This window comes from Lutzomyia longipalpis, chromosome 1, assembly GCF_024334085.1.
Source record: "Lutzomyia longipalpis isolate SR_M1_2022 chromosome 1, ASM2433408v1".
Taxonomy (NCBI): domain Eukaryota; kingdom Metazoa; phylum Arthropoda; class Insecta; order Diptera; family Psychodidae; genus Lutzomyia; species Lutzomyia longipalpis.
The window spans coordinates 14,001,232-14,025,015 of record NC_074707.1 but is presented as its reverse complement, the minus strand read 5'-3'; the positions used below and the strand labels follow the sequence as shown (position 1 = coordinate 14,025,015).

Sequence of the window (23,784 nt, the reverse complement as noted above, 5' to 3'; positions counted from 1 at the left end):
AAATATCGTAAATTAGGATCAGAGAGCGTAGTTGTGCTAATTATGGTTATGAGACCACATACGAATGCGCACACGTTGAAACTGCACCAGGGGTCACAGTGCAAACACTCCATTAAGAAAATTATTCAATTTCACCAATGCATGGAGAACCTGGGGTTAGAGCTGGTCAAATTTAGAACGTTGAAAAAAATTCTCCAAAACTCCATTTTCTATCATAAAGTTGTTCGAAATACGACAGAAAGTTTTTTTTCATTAAGTATTATTTAGAATTTTGCTCAGAGCGAGTGGATTTCAGATTTTTTTTTAATTCAAACTGATCAACCCGGATTTTCCCATTTTAATATTTTCCAATTAAACTATACATCGGTAACTACACAATGGCACTAGACTTTCAATGATAATCATGAAAATGCTTGAAAAGAGATGAAACAAGAGATAAAACTCATAACAAAATTTTGAATTAAAATAATTTTAATTCACTTAATTAAATGAACTCAATTGATCTTGATGAATGGCGGGATTTATTTTGAAGAGTGAGGTAGACGGAGGGGAGGGAGTAATACGATTTGCAATACCACAATTCGCTCATTAATTCGGTTATATATCAAATTTTAAAGAATATTATTTTTCTCTTTTTATCATCCATAAAATTCCCTAATATTTTCCTTTTATTTAACAATCAATTTTTCTTTGATAATTTTTTTTTAAAAAGTTCTAAATTCTATCAAGAAAAAGAAAGTATAATCATAATTACTCAATCATTTATGTACAATAAATCGCGAAATATTACCTATGTTCTTAAGCGTGTAACTTCAATTGCAAAACATTAAATTGATGCAGCTTTGAAACAGGATCGTAGCTAGCGATCTGTTCTATGGGGGTTATGGTTTCAAATCATTTCATTTTAATTAAAGGACCCTAAAAATGAACAATAACAAATGCTCTTAAATTCTAATGAGCAGATTTTCACAATTTTTATGTTTTTCAACGTTTGACGTTCTTCTATCGTTCAATTTGACATTTTCTGTGCAGTTCTAACGTTTGACGTTTCTTTTCTCTTGACGAACCTTTTCTTACATTTGGTGTGAAATTTCTTTGTAATTCTAATGTTTGACAGGTTTGACGTTTCTTTTCTAACGTATGACAACTTTTTGAAAAGTTTCTTGTTTCCAATGTGAACGATTCAAACTTTTAATTTTTTTTCATAAAATTTTCAGCTTTAAAATGATTCATTTTGATCTTCAAAGAAAAACCTGACCTTTAGAATGTCTGGTCACCCAAATATCCTTCTTGGCTGCCTTTTGTAGTTTTTTTTTTGTATTTATTTTCTCTTTTGAAGGATACAACATACTCAATAGGTCGCTCCCTCATAGAAGACGTGCTAACGGTGGTCACCACCTTCTTCCACACAAACACATATCATTTAGCACGCGGAGAAGAGCCGTGAGCTTCGAAAACATAAATGCGGGAGAGTCTCGCGTGATAGTCTCTATGTGGCAGACAATCTTTCAAAACCACTTCATGCCACTTGAAACCACTTATTTTTTTTCGGGGGGAAGCATTAAACACCCACGCATTATTTGGTGCGGATTATTATTCTTTCGTATATGCGCGAGATATTGGGTGGCACAAATCATTGGGAATTTCTCTTGAGACACTCCATGATGAACTCCACCCAAGTGTGACAAATAAAAAATGTTCACCGGCGTCACAGAAATATAATTCTCATTGGGACCATTGGAATTATTCCTCATTGGTACACCTTTTGCGCGATTTGCGAGGGAATTGTGTGCAGCATATTTATTCATCCAAGTCTCTTGTGGGCACTCACACAACGTACAATTTTGCCTCTTATTGGTGTGTGACAGAAATTAATGGGATTTTCTTGCAAAATAAGTGTTGACTCGTCGGAGAAGAAAGGGAAAATTTTATTAATAACCCCCATTCGCTACTTTCAATTATGTCAAGATGGATCTTCCCTGATAGGTTGCACTTACTGCATTGTCTCTTGGTGTCTAGACACTACACTAATTATATTTACCCACACTCTTCCTCGTAGAGATGTTTTGTGCTTAAGCGCACGCAAGAAAAGCTCACGCGGTGAAAGCTCACACGATTGTGGAGCAAAGTTAAATGTACATAGTATAATGGGAAAGCATAACTCACATGCAAAGTGCCCGAGAAGCAGTTGCTACGGCGAGTGAGTCATCCACGGGAACTCTCGATGATGATGACCTGCCGACCGTGGAATGCATCTCCATTGTTGCGGGGTCTGGATATGGGTCTCCCCTTTGGTGCTTGTAATGTGCTCAATGATGAAAACGTGTCAGATATACATCATCTGCGAAGACAAACCAGAGACACACAAAACACTAATATAAAAGAAGGAACAACAAAACGTGCAATAATCTACATATAAGTTTTAATGTGCAACATTATTAATGGAGGGACTACATGTGATTTATATTTCGCATAAATTTTTTCACTTGGCTGCCAGAGAGGAGAGCACATCAAAAGAGTGTGACTCTGTTGAGTTTTTTTTTCTCCATCTTTCTTTCATTGTACTCAACTCCATCCTGAAAAACCAACTTAAGGCCACTTCAGTGCGGTTTCACAGCTCAATTCTCCTGAAAACCCCATAAGTGGGATCCACACACCATACACAGCAGAGTGAGAGAGATTGTCTGCGGTGTAATGTTGTGTGGATATATGGGAAGGAAGATGGAGGTTATTTACCTCGAGAAAATGCGGTAATTTGGTCACGCATTGTCACTCACCACGGCTCATGCTTCTAATTCTTTCAAACCATATAGCACTCTTTTCTTATTGGTACCCTCCAACCATATTTGCTTCCTTCCTCTCGCAGCCAGATGGATTTAGATTTAACTCATTAACTAAAAATTACCTCATGACATGTTTTTCTATTCTTAAATCATTTTTTTTCTTCATCACCATTCAGTGGGTGAGATGTGAGCTCTAAAAGCTCCGTCACGAATGTGCCATTGAAGCAGAAGAAAATCACGGAATCTATAAAATCATCGGCAATTATGACACTTTTCAATCTCACATGAATGGTTCCTCTTCATAAAATTTTATTGTCAAACCATCGTCTCTTTTGTACCCACATTTTGGGTATTGATCCCCACACACCATACTGAACACCAATTGCCCATGGAGCAGAAAAAAGCACAAATTTAATTTGTTGAGGTGTCATGTGGAGGATGATTGTGTCCACACGATTTTCTTTTTGGGTAATAAATAAATTTTTCTTTTTGATGGATGTGCCATTAGGACAATTTGTAACTCGCTTGACCGAATGCAACAGCATGAATTTAACAAATTTTCACTTAATTTGTACATTTTTTGTATTCTTTTTTACTTGATGGAATTTAAAACCTTTAAACGGAATTTTTAAAAAAAAAACTTTTTGCAAATCTTTTGACGCCCTGAAGAAGGAGTTTTATAGTCCGGAACGTCAGTTTTTAAATAAAGAATAATTAACTAACTATCCGATCGAAATTCCGTATTTTTAAATTCATTTAGAGAAATCCTAATAAATTACATATCTTCCAAATGATTTGAAGAAAACTTAAAATCTGAAAAATTATTTTTAACAATTCTTATTTAATTAACTTGATTTCTGAATTTATCTTAGGACTCCAAAAATATTTTTAGGCAAACAAGAATGAAAATTCAAGATTTAAAAATTAGTTTTGTTTTTTTATTTGTATTTCGAAACTTGATTTTTACTTCTGGTCCTAAAAGTCAGACAAATATTTATTTAGAACCATAAAATTCTTTTCCTGACTTTTAAGTTAAATTTTCTAAAAATTATATTTATTTTTAGCTTTTTTTCTTAACTCTTCTTCGATATTTGAAGCTCCATGTCTCTCTTATTTAAACAAACATTGTATCTTGATTTGCATTCTTTAACCTTGATAGAATGCTTTTATGGTGTTTGCACTTTAAGTGATTTCAAATGCAAATGTCTAATAATTTTCAAATTACTTTCCTGAAAGGTATTAAAATTTAATTTATTTAACTTTTAATAGAATGTGCGGAGGAGGTTTATTATACATTCTTGCAATTCGTATACTCTTAGGTGCATAATGGATGAAAATACTTAAAATTCAAAGCGATGCACATCGAAAATCTCTGCAGAAGAAAATGCTGTGAGGAACCTAAATTTATAATGGCTAATAATTGAGATGGGGGAGTTGCAAGAGCACGGAAAGACTCACGATATTGCAGCAGAGAGCCATGGCGAAAAAAAGAACAATAAACACGAGAGCAATTAAAAGTGAATTTGATTGTACCTGCCGTGTAGTACGGGTAGTGTGTACAAGAAAATAAATCTATATATGTGAAACTGAGCTGAAGAATAAGAGGAACGAGGTCATATTCAAAGTTTCCGTCTATGAATGAGATGTGAGTGTGTGGCGAATTATCAAACAATAGTGGCAGTTTCATTGTTGTGAATGTGGGTGCTTATGGGTTGACAGCATAATCATTCCACCATCTCCACTCATGAATCATTTCCTCCTAACATAGCAGCGGCGGAGCTTTGGCCATCTTATACAGGGTGGAGGAAGTTTTGAATTACAATTGTATAAATCTTTTCTCACTCCAGGGAAGTTTTTGGTGTTGAAGAAAAGACATTGTTGCCTATGAGGTGGATAAAATTCATAATCGCACGGAAATTAATTTTTCACCAAACCGCTTCTGACGATGATATTGTTAAATTAGTTTTGTGCACCGTATGGGAAGGTTGTGGTAATTCTTATTTGTTTTTTTTTCTACATGACTCTATATGAAAGTTAATTCTCTAGAATAAGATGTTTTGCATTGAATTCACACAACACTCTGATATGGAGATTCCCATTTTCCCGGGTGTATTAGCATTGGAAAGAATCGTGTGCAATTGATTCGTTTGCTGCAAAATACAGTGAAAATTCTGAAAGAGAGATCGTCTATATATGTGAAAACTAAAGTTCCCCCCTTGAACGGTGTGCCTTTCAATTTCATCAGAGTCATGAAGGTGCACTGCACAGCATTATGAAGGCGCGGGAAGGAGAATTAAAGTCACGAACATTTGTAATTTCATTATATTTCATAAAGAGATTGATAACTTCCATAAAGACCTCACAGCTTTATGTTTATTATTTACGATGAGAAAGAATAGTGCAAGATGGGAGGAGTATATACAACTATATATACACATAAAAAGAGAATTTCAGTGGAAATAATTAAAATGAAACTTTCACTGCTCTGAGGTTCGTTTTGCAATTGCAAAATACCTTTGCGCGCAGCTTTTAGATGAGAATAAAACATTAAAAAGCGTCCCATAGTGACAATTAAAGGGACTTTTTGATGAATGGATGGTCGTATGCTTACAAAATGAATAAATTAGTTTTGATTGCTACCATAAACAGTGGCGAAAATTTATTATAATCTCTCATAGTGAAAACTGTGGCAAAGTTCAATACATATATATGTGCGATGTATGAATCAACCCTGCGGCTTTTGCATTTTGATGGCAAGCAGCGCGGTGGAGTTTGTCGTGGCACCGTGATGAAGTTATGTACCGCAACACTGTCATACCGATTGCTGAATCTGATATAAATGATAATCTGATCATATTTTATAGACCCCTCCTGGCGTCGCCCACCTCGAGAGTGCTCAACTAATCAGATACTCCATGTATCGAAGCCAAAACCTGCACACCATTTGCCATGTTTTAAATGCATACAACTAACCAAACACCATGACATAAAGTGCACCACAGTTTGATTGGTGGTGTCACAATATTCATAGTTGACATACTTTTAGAATCGATGTATCGGCTTTAAAGCAGCCGATTAAATTGTAGAACTTTCATTGGATCCTTTGTGAAATTATTTTCAAGCTTATAGAGTTACGGTACGGGCGTAGCTGGAAATTCTATCTAAGAATTTGATAAAAAAAATAGATTTAGGTAACATTTATTTTGTTTATAATAATATTGAGATTATTAAACCATATTAACGGCTTTTACATTCAAATAATCAGATTTGACAAGTTTTCTAGGCAATTTTCACATTTGATGTTTTTTTCCCAATATTTTATGTTTCCTTTCTAATGTTTGATGTTTTTTGTTTTCAACGTCTTTTCTAACGTTTGACGTTTTCAATTTTACTGTTTTTCTTTCTAACCTTTGACGTTTCCTTTAAAAAAAATTTGACGTTTGTTTCCTAACATTTAACAATTTTCCAAACATTTAACAATTTTCTTAATGTTTAACTATGTTTTTTTTTTCTAACGTTTTTACGTTTCCAATTTTCCTATTTTTCTTCCAAACTTTTGACGTTTCCTTTAAAAAATTTGACGTTTTAGAAATTTTCCTAACGTGTAACGTTGTTTTTCAAACGTTTGACATTTTGTTTGACCTTTGCTTTCTTCTTTCCAATCAACATCTTTCATACAGTTTGAGAATATCCTTTTTTTAAACATTTTTTTAATGTAATTTTCACATTTGATGTTTTTTTCCCAATATTTTATGTTTCCTTTCTAATGTTTGATGTTTTTTTTGTTTTCAACGTATTTTCTAACGTTTGACGTTTTCAATTTTACTATTTTTCTTTCTAACCTTTGACGTTTCCTTTAAAAAAAAATTTGACGGTTGTTTCCTAACATTTAACAATTTTCCAAACATTTAACAATTTTCTTAACGTTTAACTATGTTTTTCTAACGTTTTTACGTTTCCAATTTTCCTATTTTTCTTCCAAACTTTTGACGTTTCCTTTAAAAAATTTGACGTTTTAGAAATTTTCCTAACGTGTAACGTTGTTTTTCTAACGTTTGACATTTTGTTTAACCTTTGCTTTCTCCTTTCCAATCAACATCTTTCACACAGTTTGAGAATATCCTTTTTTTAAACATTTTTTAATGTAATTTTCATCCTAGAAATAGTTATTTTTAATTTCAAAAGAAAAACCAGAACTTTCGGAACTTTTAGGGTGATTATAAACACCTAAATTCTCTCCCTGACTACGCCACTGGTAACTAAGAGCGAAGAAAATAAGATTCAGATCAATTCTGATTTCACAAATTCAATTTGATTTTTTTTTTAATAATAATGTGAGAGCTTTTGCGGAAAAGCTTCAAAGGATTTTGTATTCGCATTTGGCATATAATCAGCAAATGAGGTCTACCATGGAGGATTTGTGGTCCTGTGCGACAGGCATATTAATACGCTTATTGTCTTACGGTTCCATGGCATTATATTGTGTGCACTTTGCTGTTTGGATTATGAAGATTGCTCATGCGAAAATGTATAGTGGTAGAACAGCTGGTGGTGGTGGAAAAGAGGCCACGGACGAGATGACAAGAAGTGTGTGAAGCGGAAATGCAATGATATTCCCTTCTGGGCTTATACATCATCCGTGCAATTATCATGATATTAAGTACCACCGAGTCATTAACATTGTTTAAGCATTCTCTGTGCCATAGCGCACACAGCTACTTCTTTTCTCCTCCTCCCTCTCTCGGCTCCCCCGGAGAGGGGTTGGAAAATTCTGTGGCAAAGATTGTCGTTTCACAAGAGTGACTTTTATGAGCATGGTGCATCTAATAAATTTCACAGGAACCACCAGTACTCGTAATCATCATTATTAATAATGTTACATTACGTGGAGGAGTCAAGCAAGTGTAACCCTTTTTGATAGAGCAGTAGAGGTTAGCAAACTCCCCTATGTGGGAACATCCGTTGTAAGGAAAAAAATATGCTTTTTCTCCCTTTTACCCCCAGTGTGGCGGTGGGTGAAAACCTCGTGTGAAGGAGGAAAATGGAAAAAAGCCAACTACAGGAATCAGCAGTCTGGCACCTGCCTGGCAAAAAAAAATCCTATCTCTCAAAATTTATATGTGAGCTGCAAAGGATGAGACTTTGGCCCTACGCCGCAAAGATATTATTTAAAAGAACTTTATGCGCACTATATGTGATTTTTTCATATCCATTTTTGGGGAGGGAAATAAAAGTAAATTATGTATGGAAAAAAGCCACGTGTTTATCATTTTTCTCCCCATAAATTCAACCACATTATGAGACAATAAGGAAAAGTTGGCAAAGCAGAAAATTAAATTATTTCACGAAATTGTCACACAACGTTGGCGTAAAATGTTTCTTGTTATTATTTCATATTTTATGATTTTCTTTTTCCTTACTTTGCAAATGTTTGTTGTGTGGAGATTATGAGATAAATATTTTTTGAGTTTATTTAATAAGACTTTTATTGAACTCTTTGTGCTTTTAATTGCTGTCAAGTTTCATGAAAATAAAAGGAAATAAATTGGCTATATATTCTGTACTAATTGAACTTATATCAAATCTACGATTTAAAAATCAAATAAAAAATCTGTGTTTTAAAGAAAAGCCCTGAAAGCTCAATTGCTTACGAGTTTGATCCTCGTGCAGGGTTAATTTAAACAGAGTAAAGAGTTATTTAGAGGTTTCAAATTGAATCCAAGTGAATCTATTCATTCATATCCATCAATTTGCACAAGCAAAGGAAGGAAAAGAAGAAATACCTATAACGAAAGAAAAGCTTTCACTCTCTCTACCATAAAAGCTCAGTCAGAATTTGTAAAACATACGAAAGATTAATTTGCACCGATTTGTAAAATGATGTTTATTAGTTTGAATGAATCAATATAAAAGAGAAGAAAGCGAGTGTGAAATTGTCCTAGTTTGTTAGAGAAGTGATTCTACACACATTTATCTCTTTTCAACTCCATGTGATTAAAGTAAATTGCTTTGAGCATAATAGTTGTTAATCACAACTTCTCACCCTTTTCACCATCTCTTTCTCATTCGACATGTTGTATTATGAATTTGAGTGCAAAAACGGTTTGTTTAATTAAATCGTCTGGGAGTTGTGTAATCGGATAATCGGTCAATCTTTTGCACCTTTGTGCCCGCCGGACAAGTCACATGCATGTGGATTGCTATCACCTTGCGAGGTGTACTTAAATGTTGCATGACGCTGATCTTGGGACGGAAGAAGTAATCTCTTTGCACTCTTAAAGTGTTCACATGACGGATCTTTCCCATCGCAAACCAGAGATCTCTTGCTCCAGATGCCACAGTGATTGCCCCAGCTGGAGGAAGATAATGCATGTGACTATATTCTTTGACATAAACATACATGAGAGATTCCTCAGGAGTAAGGATGTGCACGGGAACATTTGCAGGGATGTGGGGTAATTATGCCCATATCGAAGGATCCATCAACAAAACGAAAGGGCACGAGCCTTGCACCATTAAGGAGGCGGATTTATCTCCCCAAGGGCTCGATTTCCGTTTAATTTCCCTCATCCAGCTGACTCGCAGCGTGACTGGCAAGTAAACTATTGCCCAGAGGAGAATGTATAAAAGCATTTGGTCAACATTCCCAGCCGCCACCTCAACATCAGCGTGTATGTGTGTGGAATTCATACGGAACAGGTGAATTTTATATCAATTTGGTACGTCGTCGAAGGGAAATGAACCATCTGGTGTGGCTGGGCCGCTATTACCTTTCCATTGTTCTTGACTTCTCCGGCGTATCAATTTAATTTCTTTCCACATCACTGAATACCGATGATTCACAAGAGAATCCCAAATCGATTCCCCCCCCCTCATACAGCATAGATCGTCGGTGAAAAGAATCCAAAAAAAGACGACCAAATATCAAAAAGAGAGAAAATGAGTGAGAAAATTGATTAACTTTGAAATTCCATAAAAATTCCCTCATTCCACGGAGAAAAATAACTACTAATACTAGCTGGAAACTCTTGCTATGCCAACAGTTTGGCGTCAGAATTGTTACATTGTTGGCAGAGCTGGAGTTTGCTTCTAACTCAACTACAAACTGGCTATGTCGCCAATGAGTCAGAAGGAAATGGCGTATATGCACACACATTTTGTCTCATTCGTTTTGATTTTTGTATGCCATAATTGGAGAAAAAGAGACATCTATATCTTTAAAATTATATATCTCGTCTTTTCACAAGTCGGCAAAGCCGTCGACTGAAGTAGCATGTTACGCATCTGCACAAGATTTATAAAGCAAATACGAGACAAGGTTGCGCAGTCGACGAAAAGCCACAGTGACAAATGTGTGAGAAGAGCAGAAAATCTCATTTGATTCTACAGGAATTTCTAGTTGGCACAGCTGGAGTCTCCGGCTAGTGCAAATGGACAGTGGCGGGTACAATAACATTATAACTTGCTATTGTAACAAGTACTGAATTTTTGCGCCGCCTCAACTTTTTTCTTTCCGTGCACCCATAAGTTTCCAACACCAAGTCACACTTGACTGAATTATTCTCCTTTTTTCTCATCCAATTTCACTGCATTTCCTCGTGAGATGATCTGTGTCGATGAGTTTATTTGAAGTAAAAAAAAAATATGACTCTGCAATTGAGATGTTAATCCAACAGAGAGCATCAGTCTATCCATTTCCTGGGTGGTATAATTTATAAAGTAAATTCCTCATTTGCCTGGTAATCTTGCTTGTAATCCCATTTCACGACTAATCTCGTGGAATTTTAAGTGCTCAACTTTTCATTTAAATCATTCAAAACGTTCTCCAACAAAAGCTTCAATTTGAAAGTTCCGAAAGAATTTTAATTGATTTTTAAATTCTATTTATCTGTCTCTAAAAATAATGAAATGTTTACTCTAAACTTCTTTGAAATTAAATGCAAATAATTTTTTTAGGATGGGTACGTTGCCCACAATGCCTAGTTACGAGATTAGCTTATTAACTCCAAACCCTTTGTCTATCCTACATACATTTAATTCATTGTAAATAAATTTATGGATTTATTTTCGACGTAAAATGAGCTAAACATGAAAATTGCAAACCAGAAAATTGACCAATGAATTTTAATTCAAAATTCGATATATCCACAAAATTGATCGAATTATGCCAAGCGGTAATTTACGAAATATAATACTTGGTATTGTTGCAAATATGGAAAACAAACTAATAAATTTATTAACAGCTCTTTACATAAGGGATGGTCTAATAATTTTAGAAACATTGAGATTTATTTGATTTATTTTTGAGTTAACTTTTTCATTCAATTCAGTCAATTCAAATTGACCTAATATTAATTAGATAATGGGCCTTATTCAGCGACCAAGAAACCCTTGAAATTCGCTTGAAATTTCAGTACAAAATTCAAAGATTTCAAGGGTTTCTTGGTCGATGAATTAGGCCCAATATTTGTTTTTTTTTTGACTAATTTTACAAGAATTATTTAATGGAAAGAGAATATTTTATTTTTATTAAAGTTTGTTTTTGCGAATAACATTACCTACAATTATAATTTTGAATTTTTTTTATTCATCACTGACCTAAGAAATCCTTGAAATTTCAATAAAATTTCAAGGATTTCTTGGTCGTTGAATACGACCCAATATCTAACTTTTTTTTTTAAAGATTTGATTAAATTTTTTAAATGTTTTGTTGTCTGTCATAAATTTGTAATCAATTAAATTGAGGAATTATTCGTAGTGCTTCACATTTTCATTCAAAATTTTGCAGTTTTTTTATTTAATTATTAGGATGGAAAAAGTATTTATTTAATTTTTTTGTCAATTTGTCCCTTTTTACAATCCGATTATGTGGTAACAAAATGTTTCAGAATTTATAAAACGAAAATTCATTTTAGCACCATCGTATTATATATAGAACTTTCAAGTATATACATAGCAGCTTTTCGCAACATTATGTTTAATTAGGTAACTTGTGTAAATAGGGGTATTATTGTTTATACGTAAAATCGGTAAATTAAATATATATATGGTACATATGTAGGTATTAAAGTCTTAAAATTTACGAAGCAGTTTACCTATTTTATATCTATAATAAATATGTTTATGTTTAATACTCCAGAGCTTCATTATAACGTATTTCCATGGCATTCATTAATGAATTTCCTCATACCACAATAACGGTCTAATTTTAAATTGAAAAATAATTAACAATAATGCGGGAAAATTAACAAAATGGATTTTTTTTTAAATAAATAGGTTTGTGTAAAATATATCAAAGGATTTTTTGGTTGTTGATAAATTAATTTTTTTATCGAAAATCCCACAGGACTGTGATAAATGTGAATTCCCACATTGCAACCAATAGGCTATATATGTAGGTATAATCATGGAAAAGCAATTAAACCCCAAATCTAACAAGCTTTGTATTTATTCAGGCATTTTATGTGCCCTCGAGTACACTATGGGGCTATAATTTGAATTTTGGCGCTACAATTTGTGTATATGTGGGAGGTTGGGGTATACATAATTAACCATATTTTCGGTAAATAGATTGCGTACACATGAGTACATAATATTCGACACTTGATGCAATTTGCAAAGCTATTTCTAATATTAATAAATAGGGAATTGTATTGAATCAATATATTGGAAAGCTATGGAATTTCATTTAATTTCGATAAGCTTGTGAGTTAAATGGGCATGCAAACTTGTTAGTGCTTATATATAATAAAGTGTTGCTACGTACATATAACGACATGATATTTGATAGATTTTAAGCTCTCTGTATTTGAGGGAAAATTAATAGTTAAAAAAGCCACAATGCAGAGCTTTTAAATGAAAGAATTTCTTAAATTTTGCTCAATTTGATCGAATTTGGAAGCTGAGGCTATATATAAAACAAACTTCTTGATTTTTAAGTTTCATTATTAAAATGCAGCAAGTGTTTCAACATCCAACCAAAGCATCATCTGCAAATTTATCTCTACTGCAATAAAACACTCTCTTCAAATTCCAATGACCTGGAACTTGTACAATATTCGTGTTAAAATAATATTGATTCTGAAAATATTTCTACATTGGCCGGTTGTATGTGGTCGGCCAGTAGTCAAATCCACGCTTCAGAAAGTGCTCGCCACTTTGGGTAAACATTGACCGGAGGCATTTGCCAACCCCTTTCCACCGAGACATCCTCCTTCTTTCGCCCCTTCGTAGTCCATTTTGATCAAACATTTCCATCACATGGTGAAACTTTTACCGAAAAAAACACACAAATGAGTGCAAAAGATGAGGAGAGAGGTCCGAGAGTAAATATTTGGAAATCGTTTCATATCTGTTTTGGCACTTTAGTGAGATTTTTTTAATTGGCCTTTTTTGAGGAGGTTTTTTTAGGCATTAGCATAGGAGGAATTTTTTTTCCTAAGTTACTTTCAAACCTTTTCAACGGATATATTTTTTTCTTCTTTGCATAAAGGAGTTTAGTCCAAGGTTTAGTCACTGTTGTTTGAAAAAATTTTTCTTTTGACAAAACTATTCGACCACGTTTATATTATAAGAAATCATCAAAGAGACTTTCAATTTTCTTCTGAGATCAGTTGAGAAAAGTTTAGGAAAGATTTGCTTAAAAATGCAATAAATGACGTCACGCAACAGTGACTAAACTCCTTTAACACTTAGAGGATTTATGTGGACACCGTGTCCATTTCGAGTTTTTAAATCGTCATAGATTAAAATGTATTGAACCTATCGTGATAAGTACCACGTCTATGTGTAGGGAATTTGAATTACTTTAAGTTAGGCTAAAGAAAATCCGGAAAATATTTTGTTTTTTAAAAGATAATTAAGGTCAAAGTCGAAAATATACGCGGAGGATGAAAATGGTCACCGTGACCAACGGTTTTTTTTTTCGAAAAAAACTCTTTTGCACAAATGTCAAAGTGTTGTTTACTTTTTTTTTTTACATAAAAACTCCGGAAAATTCAATACTTAAAATAAGCAAATACAAGGATTAATCTAAAAAAAACCCTTCAGGTAGCCTCCATAAATTGTTTTCTTTTGAGATTGATAAGTGGTTTCAGCGCACCCATAAAAACCAATATTTCAGATTGTCTATCGATTTCAATCTTCCATTATAATATTTTTTTATCCAAAATTTGCGCGAAGCGCAATAAATCCCCCCATGAATTGAATAAAATATGCACGCATAGTTATTTTGCAAATGCAATCTTCCATATTTCTTTGAAATATTTGAAAAAAAACCGTTGGTCATTCTGTCCAATTTCATCCTCCGCGTAAGTGAAAATTGCCCCGTCCTCCGAGTGTTAATAATACTAGATTTTTAAATTCTTACCTCATCCCTTTGTCTATTCAATAATTGATTTAATAAACGATTTAGTTTCCAAAAAAAGTTTATCAAAGTCAAAACTTATTTCACTCAGAAACTAAAGTTAATTAAAAATATTGAAACTTTTAAGTTAAAAGTCATTAATAAAATGATAAAATAAATTTTTCCGTTAAAGAAACTTTGAGAATTTCCATTGATATACTCAAGAAACTTTGACGTATACCTTTTAGTAAAATGCAAAATGTCTCTAAATAAATTAAATTTCCAACGTCTTCTTTTTGAGAATCTCTCCAGAATATGGGTAAATATTTATTAAGGTGAGCACATCAGTATTGCTTTACAGCAACGTCTGACATATTGGCAAAGAAATTTCTTCAACATTGGACTAATTGATATTGAAATCGCTTCCGAACTTCCTCCGAGTTTCTTCGCTGTAAAATCTCCACCTGTTGCGACTTTTTTTTTCATCATGTTGTCCTCCGGGGGGCTTTTGAGAACTTGAGCTTCCGTCTCTATCACACATACCCACGTAGAGAAAAAAAGAGACATGTAATGAAGTGAACCCTGCAGCCATTAGATAAAAAAAATGTTCCGAGATTTCCATTGAGATTCTGCATTGAGAATTTTCGGTTGGTGGAGCATGGCAATTTGAAGGGGAATGAATTTACGCACGACTTGGTAATTCGATATTTTACCATTTATCGTGTTGGGAAGGAATATAATTTCTTTTTTTCTGTTTTTTTTTTGCCTGTGAGAGTGAGCGCGCATTTTCCAGAACCACAAGCTGATAATCGTGCTAATTGCCAGCAGTTGCCTGAGTTCGCTTGATTCTACTCATGGGGGGTAAAGTTTGTGCGCAGAGATGTCAAGTTTGTCGTTGTCAATTAACTTTGGTGAATCCTTGGAAAATTGCCTTGTTAAAACTTTTCTCTTCATGCCCGAGTCGCAATTAAGTCGCACAACTTGCCATCAATTGGTTGTATTTTTATTCCATTCTCGCTTATGTGTCCTCGCTATCGCATGAAAAACAGAAAACTTTTCTTCAGGGCAAACTCCTCTGTATATATAGCAGAGAATAGGCTCAATTGGACTTATTTTTATGCCAAGATTGTCATAACATTTACAACTCAACTCTTGCCGGTTTGCTATGTATGTACATAGCAAGCATGTACATATATAATTATCATATTGTTCGAAAAGTCCCAAAAAAAATTCCGAGATCTAAAGTGGTGCGATAGTGCGACGCGTCAGAATGTCACTTGAGTGTGCCAGAGAGCAACATCTTCATCTTGGATGATTCTTTGGCAAAATATTAGAACAATGCTGAGGCACAGAAACAGTTACGGCCATCCCAGATGATGTAACACACGATTGGAGCGAGATTTTAGCCCATATACACCCATAGAATGGAAATCATATAATACATTTTGATGCTCCGCCAGCTCGTTTCGTGGCCACTCTTGCGCTCTGATGAGATGAAGTGCGGTATGGCATTTTCACATGGGGCATCTCATCTCGCCGTGAAAGCAAACAAAGCCCAATAAATAATAGCTCACAAACACACTCATTTTAATGGTATCCAAAAGCTCATTTCAGTGCCAGCATAGTACTGCCACCGATTTAATCTTCATCCCAATTCTGGAGTTGCGGTGGAGCCTGGTGGTGCCATGTAATGGGCAAAATGTGTTTGAATCAGCTCTACACAGTGGTGGAGCTTCTTATCATGAATGTTCGCCTTCATATTGTTTCTACAGCCAAGGGTTTCCCTACCCTCTAACACCACCAAAGTCATTTGTCTCAGCGAAATGACCCGCAAATAATCGGATTTAATTGGAAGGGTGAAAACCATAAAAAAAACCCCTAAGAGCCACTCAGCAGAATTATCAAAACAAAGTAACTTCACGCTTAGATTAGCCAGCAATTGCCTATAGTTTTCCGCCTTTTTATCGTTCAATTCATTCAATAGCTTGTAATGAAATACGTGAGCTTCAAAGAAGGTGAAAAGGCTTCTTTTGTAGCCGAAATTTGATGATTTTTTCATAAAAAAAACTACGAAAAAGTAGTAGTGGGCTCTTGGGATACATAGCAACGTGAGGGCATTTTTAGAGATGGAAGTGTATTAATCTCCCAATAACGACGTCGATATAAAAAGGCAACATTTTGAGTACAATCTACAAACCCTCACTCCCTATTCATTACACCCCTAGCTCTCTACAAACGAATAAAGCTACTAAAAAAAGAAATTAGCGATAAAATACATTATCACTCCACACGGGAATTTAAAGATTCCCTGCATGTGAAACATTTACACAGGAAGAGCAGGAAGGTAAATTTACGAACAGTTGCGAGATTACCTGGAGGAAGCAGGTGAGTATGTATTGCAGCATGATTCCCCAAACATCGTTTTAATTTGATTAACCAATAAAAAAAGAAAAATGTTCATTCAATATAAAAGGCAACGACTCATCAACACGCTCAACCATCGCCGTATGTTTTACTTCTCTCATTCTGTATTGAATTGTAATTAAATTGAGTGCGCTCCGCTGACCCCGCACACAGTCTTTTTAGTATGCGACGATGGAATTTCCTTTTTCACTACAGCATGTTGAAAAAGGGATGGGCACGGTTCCCACAGGAGGGGCTCGACTTGGTGAGGAATTTCAAAAATTATGTGGAGTGTGAAGAGGCATAGGGTACTTGTAGGTATCACCGTTTGTGACGCAATTCGTGTGTGGTGTATGCGCGGGAAAGACGCGGTTGCCGGAAAGGTGTGCGGGAGAAGATTGTACTCACAGACGGCCCTCACACGATCCGGCATCATCCTCGTGGCGTCTACAATTTTCACACACTCCTCAATCCCCCTAATTATCTTGTCGGCCATTCGTCTCCCTTTGCTCTTCGGCACGACGCCAAATATCGTGAACTATCTTGGTGATCACAATCGATCGGCTCCCCCTCGCGCATCCGTCATGCCGGATTCCTCAATTCTTCTTCCCAATATCTTCTTCTTATTAATCCTTCTTCCCATGACTAAATCAATCGTGAACTTCTTCTCATCCATGAGATTCTTCTTTGACTGCATAGAATTTCTTATACCTACTCAAACTTTTCGAATTCTTTCATCATCAAAGGAAAAGTTTTTTTTCTCTGAAGAAAATTATGCTGCACACATTTTTTATGAATTACGTAGATTTTTTTTTAAGTTTTTAAATCACTTGCATTTTTTATTCAAAAATTTAATTTAAGACGATGGACATTAACTTCTAGGAAGTAATCATGCTGCCAAGGACTTATGAATTCATATTTTTAATTAAATTTCTCCAGAATAAAATATTACTCTGAGATTTGCGTCATGAATTTAAACAAAATGCAAAAGGAGAGCGAGAATGAAGACTCATTAGTAACATTAAGTTTTGTCTAAAAGTTCTAAATTAATGGAATTGCTGAGAAGGTTGTATGGCGTAGAATTGCATACGGAGTAACTTGCCTCTGTTTGCCATCTACTCCACTGTTGTCTCTGTAACAGATGATTACCGAAGAAAACTTATCTAAAAGGCAAACTTTTCATTTGTGTAATTGAGTATAACCAACTTGATAAAAGTTATTTCACAAAACCAATGGAATTTTATTATTTAAGAAAAAAATATATCAAAGGAATATTCGGGACTTTCTGGATAAATATATTTCCCAGAGAGAAATTTTCTCAAATGCTGAGAAAACTTTTCGGATCAAACGAGTGATTTTGGCAGTATCAGTATAACGTCAATTTCTCTCAATTGATTTGTGAAACTTTCAATTTAGAAGGTGTGCTGCTGCTGAATTTGGCTGAAGCATGGCTAAACTTCCTCCACACACGATAGTTTGTCAATTGACTCATTTGGAATTCTATGCATCCCCAAAGGTGACAGATTAGATGTAATTCTATCGAGAGTTTAGCTGTATAGGTTCATTCGATTTTAGAGTTAAATGCCATATATTGTAACGTTTCAATTTTCCGAAAATAGCGCAATTCTCGTAACTCTCAAAATTATAGGGATTAGGGGCGTAGTCTGGGAGGGTGTTTGAGTGTTTAAACCCCTAATAAAAGTTCTATGATGGTTTAATATTTTCTTTACAAGACAAAAAAAGCGGAAAGCAGCATTACTTACACCAAATGATACATTAAATATTATGAAAAATTTGGATTTTTAAACAAAATAAAATGACAAAAATTTAGAAAAAAAATGTCAAACGGTTGAAAAGAAACATTAAACGTTAGAAATGAAGAATAGTTCAAAAACATTAAAGATTCTTTCAAACGTTTATAAAAAATAATGTCAAACGTTAAAAAAACACATAAAAACAGCCAATTCGAATTTAATAACGTTTAATATGGTGCATAATGTAGCACCCGACTCACTATCCAGCGAATATTAACCTAGCTCATAGAGTGAGTACCCTTAGATTGGCGGTAACTGTAACGGCTGCCCTTCCCTCGGCAACGGCTTCTGCCCCCAGGTTACAAACCCTCAAATAGGTGAGAGAGAGTACGAGAATCCTCAAGAGAATATAGGAGAGCACTGAGAGAGTAATTATATGAGAGTAGTAAAGAGGGATGATGAGAGTAGAGTTAGTAGGAGCTCAGCCTTGGTCGAGGGTGGCTGCGCAGTGAAAGTGCTCTGTAGATTTAGTTGAGGACTACGAGGGTGGAGGTTACTGGGGGAGTTGACCAAAGCCCTGTGGCGCCCCCTATTCAGGGCGCCACAATAATAAAGTTTATTCTACTTCGTCGTCTAACGTTTTTTTTTACTTCCGTTTTTAGCTTTTAATTTTTAAATTAAGCGAAAGTAAGCAAAAATTCGTTATTCTCCAATAACTACCCAATTAAATAGATTTCTGGCTTCGCTTCTGAAAGGGATCACAACTAATAGTATTTTAGTCGATGCAAGCAACGAATTCTTAATCCTTTAGTATCCCAAAATCCTTTTTTCTTCTTCCAAGAACTCTCAAATCGACAATTTTCTCCGCATAATCTGCCAGTGAAACATTTCTGTGGCAGAAAAAAAGGAAATTTTCCAATAAATAAAAAATGAGTCTTAAAGCTTCAATAGTTTCAGCAGGTCAACAGTATGTGTGGAGCAAACGGCGTGAATCAATAAAGGAGCAAGAATATTGTGGCATAAGAATCACAAATACCGTAAGCAAACATAACTTACTTGCCTCGTTTACGGGGCGTTATGAAATTTTATGGACGAATTTTATACATTGAACTTAGGGTGACTACAATTCTTGAGCATAAAGAGCCACACCATTCACTTGTTGTTGAAGCCATTCACAATTCTATCGCTTATGTTGCCTGCTATATACAATCTCACTCACTTTTCCATCGGGATTACGATGTACTTGCAGGGAGTTGTGCACATCAAGTGGAGGGAAATGGCAGAGGATGGTCTTGCTGTGTCGAAAAAAAAATATCATGATAGTGCTTCCTCGTGCTGAGTGGAATTTGGATGAGGATGTCACCCCGAAAAAAAAAAGCTATGAGCATTTGCAAGAGTGTTTGTGAACATAAAAGTTTCAAAAAAGGGAAATAACTCCTGTATATACATTTTTTTCCTCTGCCTTTCGTGGTATTCAACATTTCTGCGAATTCACACGCGAAGCTTTCTCAAATTACTCAATAGAACCATAAAGTGTTTCATTTAGAACAAACTTCTGTGTAGCATAAAAATGTTTGTGAGATTTTTTTCACCATATAATACTTCTTATTTAATTTAACAACCAATTTTGTCTGATTTTCTGCAATTCAAAAATACACAAAGTCAAGTGCAATTTTTTTAACACGATAAAACTCTGCTAATTTGAATGATTTGTCAAGAATTTTTCACAATCTGTACCTCAGCTAATTTTCATGAATTTATCATGCATTTTGTAGCTTCATTCCTTCTTGTCAACTTCCAATTTATAATAGCGTTTGTAGAGTTTCCTTTAGAAACTTTCGAAGAACTTGAAGCAATGTCGCCATTGGAATTTAGCCATCACTCACAGAACTTTGCGTGCTGAATTAAAAATTTGTATTCATGTTCGAGTGACTTGAATCGGGTGGTGGTTATAAAATGAAATTCAAGAAAATATACCCACTCACAGGTGACTTTCCCAAAGGCAATAATTGAGACATACAGTGAATTCTTAATGTCACCAAAGTTTCCAAAGTGATGTCTTTAATGTATTATGTGGGTATTTGATTTTTTTTCTGTCTAATATTCTAAGCAATGCTTTGTGTGCCCATTCTGCATTGTTCCCTGAATAGAGGTGCGAGAATTACAAATATTCATTTAAACGCTCAATCATGGATTTGATTGAACAAAGAGATGAGACAAAACTGCTGAAGAGTAAGACAAATCGTAACCAATTGTTTGTCATTTAAATTGAAAGACATTCTCAGTGTCTCCAGACAATTATAGCGAAATAGTATTCGCTATACTTTTTTTAACGCAAGTTTTCACAAGTTTTTTCTTCATCTAAATTTAGTTTTTTTACCTTTATTGTTTTTTTACAAACAGGTAAAAAGATATGAAGCAGCATAGCAATATACATAATTCGCGTCATCTCATTAAGAAAAGCCAAGAAAATATTTTAATATATTATTGCTATAAAACAACATTAAAGATATTAAAACATTCTATAAAATGTTTATTATTTTTTTAATATGCTTCTTTGGTATGTTAATGTTTTCATTTTCTTCGCTAATCGTTATTTTTTTACCCGACTGAGCAAGAAAGGTTTTATGTTTTGGATGAATGTGAGCTGAAGACCAATATTGTGGCATAGATCTTTTATTTTGAAGCATAAACCCCGACTTTCTGGTGAATTTGTTATTGATTTTTATTATGGGCAAGTAATAGAGGGCTTTCGGGATTTAGTACGATGGGGACCTTTTTACAAACAAGAGTGCATATAGATCTAGAATAAATAAACTATATAAGTCTAGATTGATTTCAGAGCTTATTAGCTTTAGAACATTTCGTAGATCATTGAACGATTTTAGGCCGTCCAACCGACAGTTTTCTTATATTAGATTCCCAAAGAAAAAAATCTAGAATTAGGTACATATGTAGTCTTAATCTTTTTTAAACATATTTTTTGCATTCGGGTTTTCAATTAATTTCCAAATAAGTTTCTTATTACCATACTTAATGCTTTGGCGAAAAAATACTACCAAAATGAGAAATATTAAAAATTTTACAGAACTCCCCATCTTAAAGGTTTTCTTTAAAGTTAATTATTTAAAAAAAATTGAAGAAACAAAAGAAACCCTTCTGGGAGCTATATTTAAAAACGAGTTTGCAGCAAATGAAATAGCCTCCAATGGAGATAATTACGCAAGGAGCGAATGAAACATCTTAATTAAAAAATAACTTCAATACATATCGAAAATCCCTTGTGCGTACGACCCCTCCTTCCCTTCCACAAGGCAACCATCGTAAGAAAAAAAGAATAATTCCAATCTGTCTGTCTGGCTGGGGCAATGATATGTCTGCAGAAGTCACTGTGAAAACCAGCTGGAGGAATGAAAACCACAAGTGATGGAGCGACACACCGAAGTGAAGAAGAAAAAAAACTTGGCGAGAATTGGAGGGAAATAAAGCACCATCACCTTGGGACAAATAAAATGTGAATTATCTTGAGACTCACCAATTTCATTTCACCCGAGGAAAATTCGACAGCACAATTAATCCGAAATCCCCTGAAATATGTGTCTCGTTCACTCAATCGTACCGAAATTATTGGAGTGAGCAATTAAAGCACCAAATTTGTGTCTCTACGTGCAACATAAAAATTATACATCCAACACGCAAATATTCGTGGGGTTCTTTTTCCGTGAAAATATAAGGAAGAAATCCGAAATCCGCTGACTCTTTCTTACTTTTGTGCCTGCGCTACAAATTTAATATATTCCCCCCGAAAAAAAAGTCACACACTCAAGTCACAGTTTTTTTTTTGAGTTTAATTCACATTCAAACTCACGACACCACGCTTTTAGTTTGTTGTTTTTCTTTTCTTATTCGTTTTTATATATACAAAGTTATGTGTAGTGCGCCAAGTGAAATTGAACGGCAACAGTGTTGCACAATGATCTGTGATCGTGGAGCGAAAGATCAAAGTGGTCTGTACAGAGTGAAGGTGAGACGATTACTGAAAGGTGATCGAGCACCTTCTCTCACCTGGCGACGGAGAACCCCGAAGAAAATGTGAATAAAAAGTAAAGGGGAATTTTATGATGATCCCCTCCATGCCACCACGAAGCATGTGATCGCGGTTGAGCACACAGATAGGTATCCATGCAACAGATGGCGAGACTGTGGATAAGATGAATTAAATAAGTAGAGTTTCCAACCAAATTTAATTCTAAAAGTAGGGGAGAACGTTTCAAAACTGACCTTCTTGTATTAAAAAAATTAAAATAAAATGATTAGTTTTTTATTTATTTATTTTTTTAAATAATTTTTATCAAAAGAGATTGTTTAAAAAGATGCGGACAAAACTGATTATTTTTAAAAGTCTTAATTAAATAAAAGCGATTTAAATTAACTCAACAAGCTAATCTCAGGCATTTAAAATAAAATTAAAGCCGTCTCACCCAAAATATAATTTTTCATGTAAACTGTGTGTATTGTCCAGTATGAGAAAAAGTAATTTCAACAAGAATCCATTTTCAATTTTTTGTGCATCTCAAATTGCAATTTCTATCGAATATTCATTTTCTAGCTAGAATATTCCAGCTAAAAGAACAAAAGAATTTGAATAGAAAAAAAACAGCCAAATTTTTGTATACAAAACCTGAGTATTTCAACGAATAAAAAAGACAACGAAAAGTAATTTAAAACTCCCAAAAAAACCAATAAATCTATCACAATTTTTTCACAAATGAAAAATGTTTTTTTTGTTAAAATCTCTGATGAAATTTTAGTCATGAAAGCTATGAGAAAAATATGTAAACAGTGAATATTAAAAAAAAAAAACAAATAAATTCAATGTCCAAACCAGGCTGCAAAAGCTTAATCTTTAAGCAATTTGTATATTTTTCCCAAAAAAAAAAAAGTTGAGCATTTGTTGTTGAATGGAGAGCAACCTGGAAAAGTTTATTCCATGACAGAAGGAACGAAAAGAAACGCAGAGAATCTAAGATGAAAACTTTTATTGTACATAGAGCAATTCTACGTGAAAACAACAAACTTGAGAAGTTTTTCACAGCTCCCTCATTTTCTCACTCATGTTCTCCCTGTGTGCCCCCCATGCAATGTGCTTTCGCCATAGCTTATACGCAGCAATGGTATAAAGGAGAAAGTTTCGGAGCTTGCCAATAAAATAATAATTTCTTCTTAGCACATTCTCACACCCCAAAAGTGCAACCTGAATTCCACTCTCTCTCAGTCACATTGAAATGTATTTTCTCCGGGTTCGTCGTTGAAATTATCGTCACGATTCTAATTTCTCAAATTCATTTATTTTCCCATCAAAATGATGACAACTTTTTGTCATTTCTCCCCGTGCCTTTTCCCTATTTTAGCTGTGTTTCTTTCAGACACAGCTTTTGTGTACCGAGCAAAATCGAAAGTCGTCAGATCGGGCTCAAACTTGGGATGAGCACGAATTAGG

General features: G+C 34.5%; 1 protein-coding gene across 3 annotated transcripts in view; it reads right to left on the bottom strand.

Moving 5' to 3' along the window:
- LOC129792028 (ras association domain-containing protein 10) overlaps positions 1–22,302 on the bottom strand; it is a 55,073-nt gene extending 32,771 nt beyond the window's left edge. For 2 of the 3 annotated variants that reach the window (XM_055830742.1, XM_055830750.1), the window contains exons 1-2: positions 21,820–22,302; positions 2,167–2,341 (exon numbers count right to left, since the gene is read on the bottom strand). In XM_055830742.1, the coding sequence (XP_055686717.1) occupies positions 2,167–2,261 (95 nt within the window). In that variant the 5' untranslated portion in view covers positions 2,262–2,341; positions 21,820–22,302. Of the gene's footprint in view, positions 1–2,166; positions 2,342–19,503; positions 19,571–21,819 lie in introns of those variants that run through there. The other variant, XM_055830745.1, reaches the window with a different exon arrangement.
- Positions 22,303–23,784: the final 1,482 nt, after the last annotated feature.